Below are 18,529 nucleotides of genomic sequence, written 5' to 3'. Positions count from 1 at the left end.
TTCAGTCGAATTGAATCGGGAATAGCTCCGTTTTTGCTTGGTACAGGTGCTGAATTGTGGTGTTGCTGAGCTTGCAGTCCGATGCGGTAGTGTTGGAGAGAGAGTTCCAACTTCCCGGACACCGAAGGTCGGCTCCCATTGCTAAGCTACCTTTGAAGACCCCCTCCGTCCCGCAAACCCCACGTCTAAATAAAAAAGATATAAACCAAACACAAGATTCGATTTCTTCTCTCCTCTTCACTTTAAGTTCAATTGATTGTTCATTTTTGTGCAAAGACTATACACAATGGCTGCTCCTCAAGGATACCCTCTTCTCTGCCTCGAGAATCCTCTCCTCGGTTCGTACGCTATTTCCCCGAGTTTGTTGGCTGAGTATGCTGCTAATTTTTCAATGTAGATATCCAAGGTGTTGGAGACGAAGCGCTTTTAGAAAAGTATGGAGTCAAGGCCAATGATGCCATTCTCGCTGAGGAGAAGCACATGGGTGTCTATGAGGATCTTCTCCAGAACCACAACGCCAAGTTGATTGCTGGTGGTGCTGCTCAGAACACTGCTCGCGGTGCTCAGGTATGACTTCTATTGACCGGCAAAGCCACTCATACTAATCTAATTCTCAATAGTACATCCTCCCCGAGAACTCCGTCGCCTTCATCGGCTGTGTCGGTAAAGACAAGTACGCCGACATCCTCACAGAAACCTGCCAGAAGGCCGGTGTCCACACTGAGTATCGTGTCGACGATGTCCAGCCCACCGGAAAATGCGGTGTTATTATTACCGGCCACAACCGCAGCATGATCACTCACCTTGCTGCTGCCAACGAGTACAAGCTTGACCACCTCAAGCAGCCCCATGTCTGGGCTCTTGTTGAGAAGGCTCAGGTCTACTTTGTCGGTGGATACCACTTGACTGTCTCTGTGCCTGCTGTTTTGGCTCTTGCTGAAGAGGCTGCTTCGAACAATAAGGTATATTCAACTCTGGAGTAAAGTAAACAATCGCAATGATGGCTAATGTTACGTGTTTGTATAGCCCTTCGTCTTCTCCCTCTCCGCCCCCTTCATCCCTCAATTCTTCAAAGACCAGCTCGACAGCGTCATCCCCTACGTCGACTACCTCATCGGCAACGAAACCGAAGCTCTCGCCTACTCCGAGAGCCACGGCTGGGGTTTGACTGACATCGCCGAAATCGCCAAGAAGCTCACCACCCTCGAGAAGAAGAACACCCAGCGCCCCCGTATCGTGATCATTACTCAGGGAACCCTCCCTACTGTGGCTGCTGTCTCGACTTCCAGCGGCGTTGAGACCAAGGAATATCCCGTTCACGAAATCTCCAAGGAGAAGATCAACGATACCACCGGTGCCGGTGACGCTTTCGCTGGTGGTTTCGTTGCTGGTATTGTCCAGGGTAAAACCTTGGAAGAGAGCATTGACCAAGGTCAATGGCTCGCCCGCCTTAGTATCCAGGAATTGGGACCTTCGTAAGACCTCCTTTTCTGTTTGGTTGATTTATCTGGTGATGCAAATCCTAACATGGTCCTAGATTCCCCTTCCCTAAGCAGACCTMCTCCCGCCAATAGACGTGAAAACTTCCGTACTACGACGACCTTGACGCCTAACATTTTCATCTAATGATTCAACCCATTATATACCCTGTCTCAGTTGCTTCTTCACGTTTCTAAGAAGAGGATGAGATACAAATTTTCATTTTGAAACAAACAAAAAGATGCATTTTCTGCTGTTCTCCCATGATTCCTCGTTCGTCTCGATATTCTTTTGTCTTGCTTGTTTTTGGGGCTTATTTACATCAGAGCGAATAGCAGGGAGAAAGGAAGGAAGAAACGCAGGCTACTCTCATGATCAATGGGATGAAGTAGAAAATAGAAATGCAAAGTCTTCAACAACGAACAACAGATATTTGATAATTTTTACTGCGATGAAACCTCCCCGATTGTGCTCCCTAGCAGGCATCCCTAATTCTGCTGGAAAGATGGCTTATCAGTATATCAAAGATTCTGGAATGGAGCGTTCTTAGGAACGGCTTGATAGACGCAAGGAATCCAGTTGTTTTTAAGGTCAGAACCTCACAGTCAAAGTCACTCCTTACTATAACTCAGCGATCGTCTGGATTGGGCAGTGAGAAACTATACGAGCCCAAATCACGTGGCTAAGCACCTGATGCAAACCAGACAACCTGACATGAAGTGAAATATGCTTTCCTGATCCTCTTATTTCTGTCTTTTTATCTGTCATATTGGCGCCCATACCTCAGCATGACAACTATGGGGCTGATCAAGGAAGATGTGCTTGCTCGGCTGGAGAAATTCGTTGAAGTAGATAAGGAGAGGGACTCCCTACTGCGTGTAAGGGCTTTTTTTAGCTCTGCTTCCTGAATTCTGGTATTTTTACTGACAAGAAGCCAACGACAGGTTCTACTTAAAACTATTAACGAAAAAGAAGATCAGCTTCAAAAACTTCAATTCGAATTGGAGCACGAACGAGACTCACGGCTTGGATATCAGCATAAGATACGTGGATTACAGGAGGAAAATCAAACACTTGATAATATCATTGTTCGTTTACAAGCACTATACCCTGCTTTGGCTTGTGGCCATACAGGCAAATTGACTTGGTTCAGAAAAAAGATCCCTTTGTGACAGTACTGGTGGATGGCGATGGAGCTATATTCCGGGATGAGTTTTATGAGAATCCTGCAGAGGGGGCTCAAAAAGCCTCTGTGGCCTTGCAGCAAGAGGTCAGAAATTATCTTAAACAGACGCAGCCCGATCTAGAGGATGTTCCGATCTTACTTCGCATCTTCGTCCACCTCCACGGCCTTGCGGGGGTACTGCGCTCGTTAGATATAATTGGAGGCGAAAAGGATATGCGCCTCTTCGCCGAACATTTTAATAAGAGTCGTGCAGAGTTCGACATGGTGGACGTAGGAAGTGGTAAGGAAAACGCAGATGCGAAAATGCGAAGTAAGCATATCAGCTGCTTTGAAAAGCAATTATGGAAACTTCTAATTCGTCTCAGAGATGCTTACCCAGTCAATAAAGCAGTTCCAGTGCAAAAAGATATTCTTTGCTGGCTGTCATGATTCTGGCTATATGCACGACTTGACTGAATACCAAGGTGACGACAGCGCCAAAGCTCGTATTATCCTGCTGGAAACAACGCCTGCGCATTATAGCTTCCGCGGAATGGGCTACCAGATAGCACAATTTGACCGCACTTTTCGATCTCTCCCGCTTGAGACTGTATTGAAGCCGGTTGCTGCTCCGACACCTCCAGTCATTCAGTCAACTTCTCAGGACGATACTTCTCTAGCTAGTCATGGAGCGTTATCAATGAATCCCCCGCAGAGACAGCCATCTATCGGATCTGAAAGCCATATCAGTTCAGGCAATGGCGGACACTCCATCACCTACGCCACGGTGGGAGGTGCCAATGGCCAACAAAACATCACTCTAGTCAAAAAACCCAGAGCTCCACTGACCATTAATTACAACGCCAAAGGCCACCGATTAGMCCCATCACTGAAGCAATTCACTAACGATCAAGCCATAACCAGCTATTCAAAAAAACTAGAGGCTATTAAACCCAAAGGTTTCTGTAATGAGCAGTATCTTGTGGGCAAATGCGGACGTTCGTTATTCTGCAAAATGGACCATGACACAAACTTAACAGAGCAGGAGACAGCTTACCATCGGAATCGAGCTCGCCTGACCCTCTGCGTATACGGGCCCTCTTGCGAGAGGTACGGGTGTTTCCTTAGCCATCATTGCCCGTGGGACGTTTGTACCTATGGCAAAAGTTGCAAATTCAGATCCACTAAATTTGGGGATTTACATTATGAGAAGTCGGAGAGAGAAGTCGAGTCAGTGCAACCCGGGCGATATTCTAGGAATAGTTTCTCATCTTGAGAAGAAAGAAATCTGACGCGTGGCCCAAATGAGTGTTTAGGACTATATGGACCGAGGGTGCTGAATTCCCAGTACGCAGTCGTACACTTGATCTTTCGGTTTAACGAGCCCCGTATTTGACCCTGGGAAGTTATGGAAGGATCGGCTAAGGGTGGAAGTTTATATTTAGGGCTATTGTTACATTAAAATCTATTAAGTTTTACCGTTCGTTCATTCATTAAGCATCTCATCCTATGTCTCGCAATTTCTCTTCGTCGACTATAAGTCTTTCCTGTAACCGAGAGGCCACCATGTGGAGTGCAAGGGAACGAGAGAACCACCACTACAAGTAGCAGCTAGGGAGAGATCCTCTACTGCCTTACTCTGCTTGCAGCTTTTCTCTCAAGGCAGAAGACACAGAGACGTGGACGTGCTATACCTAGGTACAAGACTTTACATCAATCTACATCAGGGGTCCAACTAAGTATCCGAACATATACGTAGGTAGGCTTTTGATTTCCTGAGAAAATGGTTTATGGAAACGATGTTGACAACATTCGCATTGCTTATCATATGGTAAAGACGTAAAGTACACAGTATACAAAGACTGGATATGAATAAAGCGATCGACATGAGAATAAGAAGTATGTGTAATCTCCATCCTGTCAACTTGTAAGTGCAAAAATCGGAGTTAGGAACAGTCTCGGAAACGACGCTATCTTTGTGGATTTGTAGACATCCTATACACTGCCGTGGCCTGGACGCTGGGCAGGGCTCGTATGGCGAAGCCCCGTTGGGTTGAATTGTACGGGGTGACTGCCGTAGTGATCAAATGCAGCCTAAACTTCTATGATTCAAAGTACTGAAGCAAAGTCAAAGCCGTAGTCGAGGATTCGACGGCCGGGGCAATTTGATGGCAGGATTCTCATCTGGTATCGGATGATCACTTCAACCTGCCTGTCCATAGGGAGGTGTTTGCTGTCCAATAGTGCCAAAACGACCAGAAGAATCTTGAGTACTTTGCCGGCTATCAGAGGTATGTTGCGGAGACAAAGTTGAAGCAATAAACGCATGGTTGTGCGAAGACGGGAACTCATAGCCTGGAGGTGGCTGCATTGAATGTTGAAGCAAAGAAGTACGGTACGGCGGCAAATTTTCAAACTGAGGTTTACCCCAGAGCGGTTGTGGTGTGGACATAGATTGTGGTGTCCAGCTCGACCCGAATTGCGATGACGATCGCGCTTGAATCTCCTTTTCTTGCAGTAATAGATCATTTTGCACGGCAACAAGGCTAGGGCTCGGCGTTTCTAGCGTGTAAGGGCTTTGTCCTCTTAATAGCTGCGAGTCAGGACCGAGACCTTGTGTGCTATSGAGCCGTTGTGATGATAAATCATGCGTTAAAGATGGAGGGTTCGGTCCCCAAATACTTGAGCTCGAGAAGTAGGGTGTAAATGTTGGAGACCGTGAACCTTGTAAACCAAAACCAGGAGGCACCATTGGCGTCGGATAAGGAAAATTATTCGAAGGCTGAGTCGGCCGCAGAAACTCTGGCAACTGTGGCATTGCTGGCGGCGCTTCGTAGGTATCTGACTCTACTAGCTTTTCGACCCCCTCAACGATGCGATTGAAGTTTGTAGAAGCCGAAATTGAAGCTGATTGAGAACCACCGAAGGCACTCCGTCCTTCAATCGTGTTCCTTGCCCGCTGCACGTTGCGTATTTCATCTCTTTGCACGTTTGTCGACGGAATAGCAGGCTGATGACCTCGTGGACTTGCATAAAACTGGGACGGAAGTCCTTCCTCTTGATAAATGAATATTTTACGTTCGTTTTCATCAACGAAAGCTATGGGAATTCGCTATTGCAGCAGATTAGCGCGTGGTCCGCCGGACGAGGAACGTACTAATGATACTCACATTATTAACGACTAGATCTAATCCCTCGATGACGAATTGTCGAATTCGAAATAGCATTTCGATATTAGGATGATTCCTCTCAATGCCAGGATCAAGCATTCTCGGTTTTGTTGTGCCTTTATCTGTCTTATACCGCTCTTTAGTAGCCTCGGTAATGAGAGGCGAAAAGCCAAGCGTCTCTTCGTCCTCCTCTAGAAGATACTCCACTTCGAGAAGACGCGGAACATCAAACGTAGATGCCAGCAATGTCAATGTATTGGCATAACTCTTCCATAACTCTTGGACTTGTACTGAAAGGACGGTATCTTTATCTTGCTTTTGCGCTGTCAATGAGCCACAATTGATGGTAAGCCACGAGCTATAGTTTCGAAGGGCGGGTAAAACACGACGTGCAACGACAGTGACCTTTTCCGACCCATGCTGAGACTCCTTGGAGTCGCTGTCTTCAGTTGCAAAACGCTCAAGCTCACCCAGAAGGATCTGTAAGAGCGTGAAAAAGGTTTTGACATTGATTCTCTGGAAGAAAAGTTGTGCGTTATGAGTTGGCTCATCTACGCGCGTTCAAGTTAGTATAGCACACCGACAAATCCACAAATAAACACTCACTTTTGGCTGCTCTAGCTTTAGCGAGCTCTTCTGCAGCAATATTTATTAGAACGAATTTTTGGAGGGTGCCCTCAAGCGATTTTTCCTTTAGATCAACCGCCAATTGACTCAGCACCTCGTTTTCCAGCTCGTCGTGTTCTTGGAAATCCAAGCCCTTGTAGCACTGTGCATGGAGATACACAAACCAATGAGTCAGTGCCTTCCCAGGAACCCCAGCATCTTCGCGTGGAATTAATTCTCCTCTGGCCCAAGCAGCAAGAATCTTCTTGTTCTCGATCTCTAGATTCTTCTTAGATCCCGGACGCGGCTCTTGCGCCGACAATGCTCGGTAAAGATGGTATGTAGCTCTGAGATGATTACCATCGGCCAACGCGATGACCGCCAGCTGATTGTGGGATGCTCCAGATTCCGGGTAAATGATACCGGCAAGGTCATAGTAGCCAATTGCAGGACCCCAATTCCTCTCTTTACCAGAAACAAGCTCTGTCTCTCGATAACGGGACAGATCTCCCAAGCGAATCAAAGTAGCATGGCAGGACTGGAGTACACTGCTGCGCAAATTTGCATCAGGGATGATCGGGGTGTCCACTGTGAGGTCTATGGTTGAAAGTGTCAGTTGACATGATCAAAGGTCCGAATGAATCAGTGCATATTACTTTCAAAGCTAAACTTTTTCGCAACCTGCTCCAACTCTGGGATACCAATGTAATGCGACGACAAATGTTGAATATATCCTCTGTAGAATTTTTGACTCAACTTTATAAAGTCAAGATAGTGTTTCTCAAGCTTCCGCTTTTCGACTGGTTTCTTCTTGCCTGCATCGTCCCGGAACTGCAATGCGCATCGACTCTTAGTGGTTTTCCCAGACAGGTGTACAGTAGCAGACTGGTACTTACTCGCGACAAAAGTTTGCGAAAACGAGTATTTATCTTGACATGAGCCTCCCATAAAATGTTCTCGGCATTTTGGGCGGCAGCGGCGTTGAAATCGACGAATATAGCGTTGCGGCAAGCCACACGGAATCTGTATTGCAGTCATATCATGAGTGGATGTTCATTTTTCGTCGAGGAACGGTTGGAGATGTGCTCACTCCGCAAGGCAGTGGGCGATTTCTGCAAAGGTTGGCTCTTTGTCTGCGAGTATCTTGGAGAGGTTTCCTTCGGCTTGGACTGCGATTCTGTTCGGAGAACCAGTAAGCATCATCGTCACTATCACCACCATCACACAACCATCCGATAATCTCGGACATGGGAGACCTACTGCCAAGCATTCTCAAATGCAGTCTCCATGCTCAAAAGCTTCTCGAAAACGGCGCGCGCATAACCTCACTGATCACCTCGCCGTCATATAGCTGGCTTCCGGTTCTCGAGGCGCCAGTTCCGCGAATGATCCATTAGCGTTTGCGACAGGGTTGGAATGTTGCGACGTAGTATAAAATCGGATTCTATTGCGACAAATAACAGCCGACAGCTGGCAAGTGCAGCCTCTGCAAGAAGGGAGAAGTAGTCCCTGCCCTCTCTGTTTGAAGAGAAGAGAGATAAGGTTGGTCCAAGGCCGCGGGAACTCTTCGCTCACCTTCCCGTCTCAATTTAATTTTAGGGAAGGAGGAGACGCAAACAATAAAAAAGGTGGTTTGTGGAGAACACCCGCTGATTGGCCGCTCGGGGCCGGGCTGTGGCTGTTCGTCAGATGATGGCGTGGCTGGTGCAGTATCACTAGTGTACTGTGCTGTGGCTTGACGCCTAACAAAGACATGATATCTCCCATCTCCAATTTCTTCCAGTGGAAGTATCACGCGAGACTGTCAGCCCGTATGTAGCCTTCTGCTGCATTTATGGATGGACTCAAATCCACCCACGAATCGAAATGGCGAAACGATCAAGATCCAATTCGTATCTAGACGAGCAAATATCAGATCCCTCTCATCCACCACTCTCAGGATCAGAATTGACGACGACAAAAGTACCACCCACAAAGATTACAGTCCCCTCTCCAGAGCCTCACATCGAAGCACAAACCAAACAACTAATACGATGCTCACTCCAACCTCACAAAGAGACCCTCACCTTCTCAACATATGACGACTACGAATCCCACTACCTCACAACCCATGTTAATCGCTGCTCGGAATGCGGCAGGAATTTCCCAACACAGCATATACTAGACATCCATATCGAAGAAAATCATGATCCGCTGATCTTAGCTCGGCGGGACCGTGGAGAGAAGACCGTAAGCAATATACCCACAGTATATGTATATATAGAAGGAGTTTGGCTAACTTAGAATGCTTAGTTCAGCTGCTTCGTAGAAGGCTGCGACAGGAAATGCTCAACGGCTCAGAAACGTCGACGGCATTTGATTGACAAGCACATGTTTCCTCCAGTAAGTCCCGCCCAATTTATGTCTACAGTGAAATCGAAACACGACTACTACTTACATATCGTTTTTGGTATGACTAGAACTATAATTTCTTCATCGTCAACGATGGCATCGACAAACAGAATTCCTTGTTACGAAACTCAAATCATGGGCATTATCGTCGGCTCTCGTTAAAGTCGACGCAGCAGTTGCCGCAGGAAGGTCGGCTAAGGAATAGGAAGACTTCGATATCTACTACGACCTCGGTGACAACTGCTAAAGAAGAAATTGAAAATGTTGAGCAAGGAGCAGCGGGTGATGATGACGAGGTTGACATTCTGACTTCCTCGCTTTCGGCGCTGAGATTTGTGCCGACGAGTGTGACTAAAAGATTCGGATCTGAGCGTAAGTAGATTTTCCGTACTGAGCATACCATTATAGCCGATTTCATTACAGATAAGAATCGAAACATAACCTTGGAAATCAATATACATACTGCATTCCTGAAAACTACGAACCAAGAGCTTTCATCACCCTTGAAAGTAAAACAAGCAATAGTACAGAAGACAAAAATTCAAAAAAGGGAAGAAACAAATATACATTCCAAGGCCGTTATATCATAGATTTTTGTGGTAGGGTAGAAAGTAGAAACGGATGAAAAAGGGGTATCAAGCATGATTCAGGGGTCGATAGTGGCCTAGTACTTGATATAACTAGGGATTGACGGGTCAACCTTCCAAAAGATCGGCATAAGCCTCAAGGCTGGATCCAATTAGATCAACAATAGCCCAACTTGTATTGCCCTTAAATGTACGTGCCCAAACACGCACCACAGCAACACTCAACCGCCGAACCTTGAATGGATCTTGGGTGAAATCAAGATCATGCCCATCGACGGATGACGTTGCTATTGCCATATCAGTCTCGTCCATCATGCTCTTGATCCATAAAAGTAGTTTTCGTTCATGGTCAGATAATCTCTGCTCGCTTTGCGTCAATGGAATCGAAAGGAGCCATTCACTCAGCAAAAATGCGCATTCCAAGCTGCAGAGCGAGTGCTGAATACTCCAAAAGAACGAATGGGTTCGCGCAACAAAGTCGATCCCGAGTCTCACGGGAATGGAAAGTGCATGAGCGGAATGAAGAAGAGCCATAATCAATTTTGGACTGCGTACAATCGGCGGCGATTCCTGCAGGGCTCTTGCAATTTGAAGGGGATCTTGAGTCACTAGCCGTCGACATGGTCCCATATCTAGATGGAGTCTGATATATGCTAATCCCAAAAGGGCGGTAGATGTGAAAGCAATCGGACCTGCTGGATTCTGAGGGTCAATGCTTGACCCAGGAGTTCGTTTCCACCCTGCCTTCCATGCATTCAATGCATTCTCCAATGCTGTGAGGTCCTCTGCGCGAAGACTTGTGCTCGGCATAAGTGGAGATGTTATGCGCAGTTGACGAGCAAAGAATATTTGTTGAATGATTGCATGAATCAGAATATAGTTTCCAAGAGGGGAAATAGGGCATGGATTCGGCGGCGGTGTTTTCAAAAAGAGTTTTGCGAACGCGTCTTGAAAAGTGACGATTGGTTCATGCCGCGAACGATATATACGTCGCCATTGCGACGCATTATTCGCTTTCCAAATTTCGTGCGCGCATGGCATCCTCAGATTCAGCTCCGAGTTCATTATAAGCGGGGGGATATTGTACATGATAGAGTGCAAATTAAAGAAACAATAAACGATCAATTTTGTGCGTCGGTTACCCTCCAAGCGAGCCCATTCATCCCAGGCCAGGTTATCAGAGACGATAGACGAGTCTGAGAGCCCGTGTTCCCGTACTAATCTGGCCAGGGTGCTTTGTAGAGCGAGTATTTCTCGAAGTAATTCGGGCTGTCTTTCCCAGGATGCGAAAACAGTCAGGAGTAGGAACGTTTGAATGACTTCCATATGAGCTTCGGACTCATCCATCATATAGCTCATGCTTTCCAGCTGGGGAGGGAACTTTTGGGCTTGAAAAGGGCTACCGGGTGCATTCGAAGGCGCCATAGAGCTTCTTTGCGACGGTGTACTGGGAACATAGACATCCCATGTCGGCGTGGGAACTTGCTTCGCATCCCTTCGCCGTATCCGCTCAAACAAGATTGCTTTCGCTGCATGGAAGAGCTCAATGCCTCGACTGTTCTCAAATCTGTAGTGAGACCCCGCAGCAGCGAGAGCCAGGGTGAGCTCAGGAAGGCATCGAACTACAGATAGCGTCGGCACATGAATAAATGGAAGATGCTCATTGAGACCATTAATATAACCGGCAATGAAGCGTGATAGAGCATGTCTGGACGGCGGTACGAATCCGCGAGGAAGGACGTGAGCAAATTCGTCAAGTCTAGTCAAAAACAACTGCCGATCGGTGTTGGAAATATCCCATGCTGGACGCGGATTTGTAGGATCATCAAGTAGACTGGCGCGCTCATCGGATTCTTGAGGTTCAGGTTGTAAGGATGGGAGCCTGGATCCAAAATTGGAGAAGGACGGAGCTTCATCCGCTGACGCCCGTTGTTCACTGAGGATATCCGGGTTCAGTCTTGGCTGGCCATATTCCCGGCCTGGCGGCTTGGTATCAAATTGTATGGAGTTTGACAGTAACGGATCTGTCTCGACTGATGAGAAGACACCTGAATCCCAGTCGGTTGATAGCCCGACACTCTCTAGAAAAACCGTGAAATCTTGAACTGGATCTCCAAGATCGGTGAGATCAAGAAATGATGGCTCCACACTGTATGCATCAGCGATACTTTTCTCTTGTACCGCAGCCTGTAATTGAGGGGAGGGTCCGGTTGGGAGATGCGGTTTTCGAATGGATTCCAAGGCGAGCTCTTGTTGGTTTTCCAGAGCGACATGGCTGGCAGCGTGCGAAAGGAGATTGAGGTCGTAGCCCCAGGAGGGATTGAAGTGATTCGGCTCGATCAACGGCGCGTGATGTACCTGTACCTCCGGCGGCGGTACTGGTGGATGCGGAGGTGGTGGTTGCTGAATGCCAATGGGGTCATGCATGTCCAGCACGCGAGGCTCATGATGGGCAGGTGGTATCATGGAAGCCGGGCTCAGCGGGATTGTTTGATGAGAAGCTTTTACATCAGTTCCAGACCGACGCTCTCCTCGGTGCGTAGCCGCTTCCCCGGGGTGCACCAAACGCTCATGTCGGACAAGGAGGTCACTGTTTTATCTCGCGATTTAGTCATACGCAAGGAGAGCAAACGTTTCACAGCAGGGCAAGCAATGGCGAGGGACGTACCTTCGAGCAAAAGACTTGGAACAAATATCGCATGAGAAAGGTTTTTCTTTGGTATCTGTTTTCGGAAAGCCACGACCAATGTTAGCAAAGCTCAATGGGAGAGTCGCACTTCGGGGACTCTGGGCGGGCGGGGAGCTTTTACGAGTGCGGAGATGTCTTTGAAGATGCTCGAGCCGCGCAAACGAGCGATGGCAGTACTCGCAAGCTAAAGACTTGCGATGCGCAGCCGAAGTCGTCTTCTTGCGCGGTTTATCCGGAGAAGGCTGATCTGCTTCCATCGTCTCTGGTGATACCAGGCACGTACACGTATCGCAACGATGGATGAAGCAGGAAGGCACAGTTGGGGAATCCAAGGCTTTAAGCGGGGAAAGAGAAAAACTGTGGGGTGAGGGGAGGCTAACTGCCGCATGCTGTTGCTTCGCATACACTCAGCGCATATGCTTAATTCGATATACTTATTGATTGTTGCCCTTGTAATTGCTATCATTATTACGCTTATCATAATTTGTATTCTATTCGTGCAAAAACGTTCATTATCAGAACTCAGTCACGTGTAGTCCGACTGAAAAGATAAATGACAAGTGAGTCGCGATGAGTGTACAAAGATCCGAGTTCTGTCAATAGACTGTAAGAATGCTTTAGAGGATCTAATATTAGAGTCGACGATTACATTGGAGCACGACAATGAGAATAGCGCTGCTAATTTGTTCTATATAAAGCTACTGTACAATGCGATTGATGCCTCAGGCATCAAGGTCTATTTCATTAGTCGCTGCCGCATACTCGCCGAATCGCTGAAGAGATGGATGCTCCTGAAGAACAACGACGCCATGATCGTCAACTTGTGAAGAAATGTCTTGCTGCAGGAACAGGAAGAAGAAGAAGAATGACTCGCATCATAGCTCTGTTGCAGACTCGCACATAATCATCCCTTGTCCGGAGCTGACTGGCTGCGCCCTGTGCTTTGGCAGCGCGAGTGACGAGTTTCAGATTGTTTCAAGATGATACTCAGCATCCCGAGCGGCGAAACAAACATCAGCGATCAGCAATAATTACTACGTAGAATGTGCCATGGCACTTATTATAACTCTGAACAACGAGACTGTCTGACGTATTTACATATTTGTTTCCTCGTAGGATGTAGACGATTCCATCAGTCGTCGTAAGGCTTATCGTCAGGTGCGGCGGCCTATCTCGATTCGGACGGAGACCCGTGCCCCTAATCGACCAACTTTAATAATCACCATCAACAGTCTCAAACCCTTAACTCGTCAACCCCTCCTGACCTTTTCAAATTATATCCACTACAAGTATCCTCCTCCGTCGCCTGCTACCGCCGTCCTGTTCTCCTCCGCCGCTCTGATATCGATCTCGTCGGTCTTGGTTATTGTTTAGGTGGCGCATTTTGACGCCTGATCAATGCGGGACAATAGCTCAATATCATATATTATTGCGAACTCACCACCAGCTTCACGCTACTCGATCGCACGATATCGCACACTGTCTGTATAATTTAGGAGCCGAAGCTAATCGACCCTTGCTCCTGCCGTTCACCTTGTCGTCGTTGCCATGTTTCAATCGCCTAGTTGACCGGTCTTTGGGTATAATAGTCGTTCGGTAACATCATTTTGGCGTTGGGATCGGAGCATATATCGGAGCATGTAATCAGTGCTTGCCTATAGTCTACCCACCATAAGCTCTATATACAAGCCGTTTCCATATCCTCTACCGATCATGTTGGCCTCGAAACCTGCCTATCAACCCACGTTGGGCCATTCGGCATCATCATCGACTCCATCATATCAATCAACGACTTTCCATAGAACCGGTACACCTTCAATGACAAGCGATGGAATGTTCACTTCTCCCACCGAATCGGAATTTTCGGTCAATAATGATGGATTGGATTCAGTCCGGTGAGCGATGATGCTCGGCAAGATGTCATGACTCTTCCGATAGCTAACTCGCTCAAATATAGGTCGTGGGACGAGAAAAAGGTTGCCGATTGGCTCCATAGTATAAGATGCGGACAATACGAGCCTCTATTTAAAGGTATTTTTTCGATCTTCCTTGCTAGGTGCTCACGCTAATATGGCGGACAGCGAACAATTTTAATGGAGACAACCTGCTCGAGTGCGATCAGAAGATCCTTCAAGAGATTGGAATAAAAAAGATCGGCGACAGGGTCCGCATTTTCGTCGCCATCAAACAACTCCGGAATAAAGCTCTCATCAATCGCAAAAAGAACAATATGGTAAGTCCATGAGCACAGGATTGTCTCAACAAAAACGCTAAAAAGGTATAGGACCCCCTTGCGGCCCTCGAAGCTACGACATATGCACCTTTATCAAACGACGTATACTCATCTTCCACTTCTCGCAATCCGCTAACGTCGAAGTGGTCTCGTCAATTCGATGCTATTGGCGGCCGATCGAATTCACGGCCCTCGTCGCCTATGACCATGGATGATAGAACACGAGCATTTCGATACGCTGGTAGTCCGGTAGATGGCCCTCGACGAGATGGTATGCCTGGTTATTTAAGTCATCCATCTTCTGCCGGATCAGGCTCTGGACGGCACCCGATCACACCGGGGGATAGTTCGCAGATTTCGCATCTAAGACAAAACCCCAGCATCGACGGTTATACCATAGGCTCTCTTCCAGCGAACTCTCATGTCATCCGAATCATCTATACTGGCGGACAGACAAAGGCTATGAACGTGAAAGGTTGCAAAAACGCGGAAGAAATCATGCTTTATGTGCTCAGGAAACTACAACTCCCAGAATATCAACACCGGAGCTATTGCTTCTACGTATTGGATGGATTAGAACCTGACCCAGCGAACTGCCGACGGGTGACGGACTCTGAATTGGTGAGAATCTGCGAAGGTTCTCAAAAATCTGAACGTGGCCGCCTCATCTTGAGGAAGATCCATGCGGGAGAGCCCGATGCTGATGAATTACGCCGTGCCGCTCAGTTGGCTCTCGACGAAAGTCAGGCTACTCATCTGAATGCTTTGAGCAGCTCCAACGCCCGGAATCAGCTCAAGATTCAGCAACTGACAGGAGAACCGTGGCATCATATCAAACAACCTATCTCTCCGTTGACCTCTGAAAGGTCGAGACATCTAGCAAATGATGAGCACGAAGCTTCTCCAACTTCATCAGTCATGGAGCGCCCATCAGCTTCTAAATTACGATCATTCTTCGGAGCTCGACCTCCTAGCGAAATGATCATTCATGAACTGACATCTTATTTCCCAAGTCATCAACCGCAAGATATTGAGAAGACGATGCGTCTTTCCGTTCGAAGATCTCAGCGACTCAGTCGCGCCGCGAGTCGGCTGAGTGTGGTCAGTAACATCAGCTTTGCTTCAAGTATGAAGGATGCGCCTCCCATCCCTAGCATCGCCGACACTTGGCTTGCAGGAGGCCAATTGGCTCGTCCATCCCSGCCTTTGTCAGTTGCAAGGTCACATCTTCCTCAGGTCTCATACCGGGACTCGATTGCTTCGAGTTCTCTACAGCCTCTCCAGGAGGAGTCTCCTATAGAACCAGATCGCAAGTCATATGTATCATTCGGAAGTGGATCCGACCCTGTGTCGGGTGATGCAAGCTCAACTCAAAGGAGTTTCCTCGACGAGACGCTGAGCGTCGCAGCCACTGATGGCGGTGGCTCTTTGAACGAACGATTGAGCATGATTGTGGCGGAGGACGGAGAAGAAGAGGACACCGGTCTTGCCGACTTCTTGAACGGAGATAATTTCGCTGCTAAGAACTGGATGAAAGGTTCCCTCATTGGTGAAGGTTCTTTCGGAAGCGTCTTCCTCGCACTTCACTCGATTACTGGAGAGCTCATGGCTGTGAAACAAGTCGAGCTGCCGTCTGCTACAAAGGGTACTGAGTTTGATAAGAGGAAAAACACTATGGTCACGGCTCTGAAACATGAGATTGAACTCTTGCAAGGGCTGCACCATCCTAACATTGTCCAATATCTCGGAACCTCTGCAGACGACCACAACCTAAACATTTTCTTGGAATACGTTCCCGGTGGTTCCATCGCGGAAATGCTCAAACAATACAATACCTTCCAAGAGCCGCTTATCAAAAACTTTGTCCGCCAAATCCTTGCCGGATTATCCTACCTCCACAGCCGAGACATCATCCACCGTGACATCAAGGGCGCCAACATCCTCGTCGACAACAAAGGCGGCATCAAAATCTCCGATTTCGGCATTTCAAAACGTGTCGAAGCATCCGCCATGCTGGGCTCGAGCGCAGTCAGCGGAAGAGGCCACCTACACCGCCCTTCCCTTCAAGGTAGTGTCTACTGGATGGCTCCTGAAGTCGTGCGCCAAACGGCGCATACCAAGAAGGCCGATATCTGGAGTCTGGGCTGTCTTGTCGTTGAAATGTTTATTGGTTCTCACCCATTCCCCGATTGTAGTCAGTTACAAGCCATCTTTAGGATTGGTAATAACCAAGCGCGACCCCCTGCACCTGAGCATGCTAGTGACGAAGCTCGTGCGTTTTTGGATGTGACCTTTGAGATCAATCATGAGAAAAGGCCTAATGCGGATGAGTTGTTGGAGTGTGAGTTTTTGGCTGTTACTGTTGGTTAGCCTTGGGGGATATGTCGGGTTATAATTGTACGTATATAGGTCTTGATGTGTTTTGGCTTGATGCATATCGATTTGCGAATTGGCATTGTGCATGATGGATTGGGATTGTTTGGAATTAGAAATGCTGTGATGAGATTGATTGAATGATTGATAATTTCTCCTCCTTCTCTTTTCTTTGCCAAGGAGAATTTATACTCGGTATCTAAACTTAGGATCAATAAATCGAGTAAACCAAAGAGACTGTATTCATACAAATATAACTATATACTACATAGGAGAAGTAATGTAACATGCAATGAGGTATGTGAAGCGAAACATCGAGTGTAAATCCCTAGACACACTCCTAGCTTCGCGTATGCCAAAATGCCACTTAGTTGACGAATTTGCCGTGGAACGGAATTCCGAGCGCACTGAGAAGTAGTCTGGCGTCTTTATCGGTGGTAGCGGTTGTGTGGAGGGTGATGTGGCAACCAGGGATCATTTTGACAGGGTACCTATGCGCAAAGAATTCCTTGTCAGTATAAAGTATCTGTGAAACCCAAAAAAGAGGAGAAAACTCACATGTCATAATTGACCTCAATCTCCGGGAAAAGAGCCATCTCCTCCGGCTCCAAACCAAACGTGATATTTCCACTGCTATCACCACTGCTTCCCTTGACACCCTTCCATTCCTTGATCTTGGGCAGAACGACATCCACCAATTTACCCAAAAAGTGGTGCATGTCCTCACGGTACAGCTCAGCCTTCACAGCCACCGAGTCTCGACCCGGGACAATACCCCAAGGGCCAACGCTCGTCTTGGACTTGTACGTCTCCACACGCACATTCGAGATAGCCTGCACAGCCATACCGGCAACATGAAGCCACGATGATCCTTCCGTAGCGGCGTTTTTCACATAACTATGGATTGTGATGCGCTCGACCTTGGGCAAGTTGCGGAACGTGATGGGCTTGCGCAAAAGGCGTAGTACATCACCACCACGGGGACCGCGCAATGGTCGATTCTTGTGGTATGGGGAACTGTCATCCCATGATCGGAGACGCGGTGCTTTTACGGGAGTTTGGAAACCAGGGGGTCGGTGTACGTAGCAGAGGGTTAGGATGTCGGAGGCAATGGTTGATTCATAGGTTTGTTGGACACGGGGGAGAGAGAAAGGTCCAGGGACGAAGAGTCGGGATGACGGATCTGCGGGAGGAGGAGGGCGATGGGGATGAAGAGGGCCGCGGTCGTATTTGGGGGATCGGAATTGATACCTTCAATCAAAGTTAGTTTCCTTGTCAAAGAGAAGCCTCACACCAGATCTCCTGCGATGCCAATGCAGATTAGAAACGTACCGACTGCGAGGGAGCTTATTCTGTTTTGCACGCGCAATGGGGTTGTATGATTTTATAACAGATTCAGGAACAGGTGTCGATAGAGAAGATCCAGTCTCAACATCAATCGCGGCCGTGGCCGCTGCCTGTCCGGAGGCATTGCGTCTCGAGAAAGCGAATTGTTGATATTTATGGGATGGCGAAGGCCGTAGAAGCGCCCTTTGGAGGCATCTTGAAGGCTCGCGAGCAGCCATCGGATCGGTGGTGAGAAATTAATGAATCGTTCGAGATGGGAATCATTCATTTAACCTTCCTGAAAAATGTCGGGACAGGAAAGGTGAAGCGGACAAAACTTGATCACGTGATAAAGGGGCTCTGTCCAATCGACATGAACATGGTGGGTCTGTCCGTTGACAACCCTAATTGTAACCCTAACGATCACCTAGCCCTAATCAATTGTGTCCGCGATGGCCTTGTTCTTTAGATAGAGCACTACGTGAGGATTGATTGGGTTAATATTGAGTT

The 18,529-nt window shown here is 47.7% G+C and overlaps 5 protein-coding genes across 5 annotated transcripts; 2 read left to right on the top strand and 3 right to left on the bottom strand.

The window, feature by feature from the left end:
• Positions 1–286: 286 nt before the first annotated feature.
• BHQ10_006884 (uncharacterized protein) lies at positions 287–3,772 on the top strand (the record flags this gene model as incomplete). Its single annotated transcript, XM_040879519.1, has 7 exons — positions 287–338; positions 398–567; positions 621–962; positions 1,027–1,475; positions 2,614–2,975; positions 3,031–3,642; positions 3,690–3,772. The coding sequence occupies 7 exons, from the start codon at positions 287–289 to the stop codon at positions 3,770–3,772; spliced, it is 2,070 nt and encodes a 689-aa protein (XP_040735388.1).
• Positions 3,773–4,847: 1,075 nt separating this feature from the next.
• Positions 4,848–7,709, bottom strand: BHQ10_006883 (uncharacterized protein; the record flags this gene model as incomplete). Its single annotated transcript, XM_040879518.1, has 7 exons — positions 4,848–5,756; positions 5,815–6,365; positions 6,421–7,017; positions 7,077–7,251; positions 7,317–7,443; positions 7,511–7,597; positions 7,681–7,709. 7 exons carry the CDS (start codon positions 7,707–7,709, stop codon positions 4,848–4,850), a joined length of 2,475 nt encoding a protein of 824 aa, XP_040735387.1.
• A 1,797-nt stretch (positions 7,710–9,506) lies between these two features.
• On the bottom strand, positions 9,507–12,344 carry BHQ10_006882 (uncharacterized protein; the record flags this gene model as incomplete). Its single annotated transcript, XM_040879517.1, has 2 exons — positions 9,507–11,988; positions 12,067–12,344. 2 exons carry the CDS (start codon positions 12,342–12,344, stop codon positions 9,507–9,509), a joined length of 2,760 nt encoding a protein of 919 aa, XP_040735386.1.
• A 1,561-nt stretch (positions 12,345–13,905) lies between these two features.
• Positions 13,906–16,690, top strand: BHQ10_006881 (uncharacterized protein; the record flags this gene model as incomplete). Its single annotated transcript, XM_040879516.1, has 4 exons — positions 13,906–13,982; positions 14,045–14,118; positions 14,169–14,320; positions 14,372–16,690. The coding sequence occupies 4 exons, from the start codon at positions 13,906–13,908 to the stop codon at positions 16,688–16,690; spliced, it is 2,622 nt and encodes an 873-aa protein (XP_040735385.1).
• A 370-nt stretch (positions 16,691–17,060) lies between these two features.
• BHQ10_006880 (uncharacterized protein) lies at positions 17,061–18,258 on the bottom strand (the record flags this gene model as incomplete). Its single annotated transcript, XM_040879515.1, has 3 exons — positions 17,061–17,184; positions 17,252–17,944; positions 18,026–18,258. The coding sequence occupies 3 exons, from the start codon at positions 18,256–18,258 to the stop codon at positions 17,061–17,063; spliced, it is 1,050 nt and encodes a 349-aa protein (XP_040735384.1).
• Between the last annotated feature and the right edge of the window lie 271 nt (positions 18,259–18,529).

Source organism: Talaromyces amestolkiae, assembly GCF_001896365.1.
Source record: "Talaromyces amestolkiae strain CIB chromosome Unknown scaffold13.1, whole genome shotgun sequence".
NCBI lineage: Eukaryota > Fungi > Ascomycota > Eurotiomycetes > Eurotiales > Trichocomaceae > Talaromyces > Talaromyces amestolkiae.
Note: the sequence above shows the minus strand (reverse complement) of the source record. Positions and strands in the feature narration are given on the sequence as shown.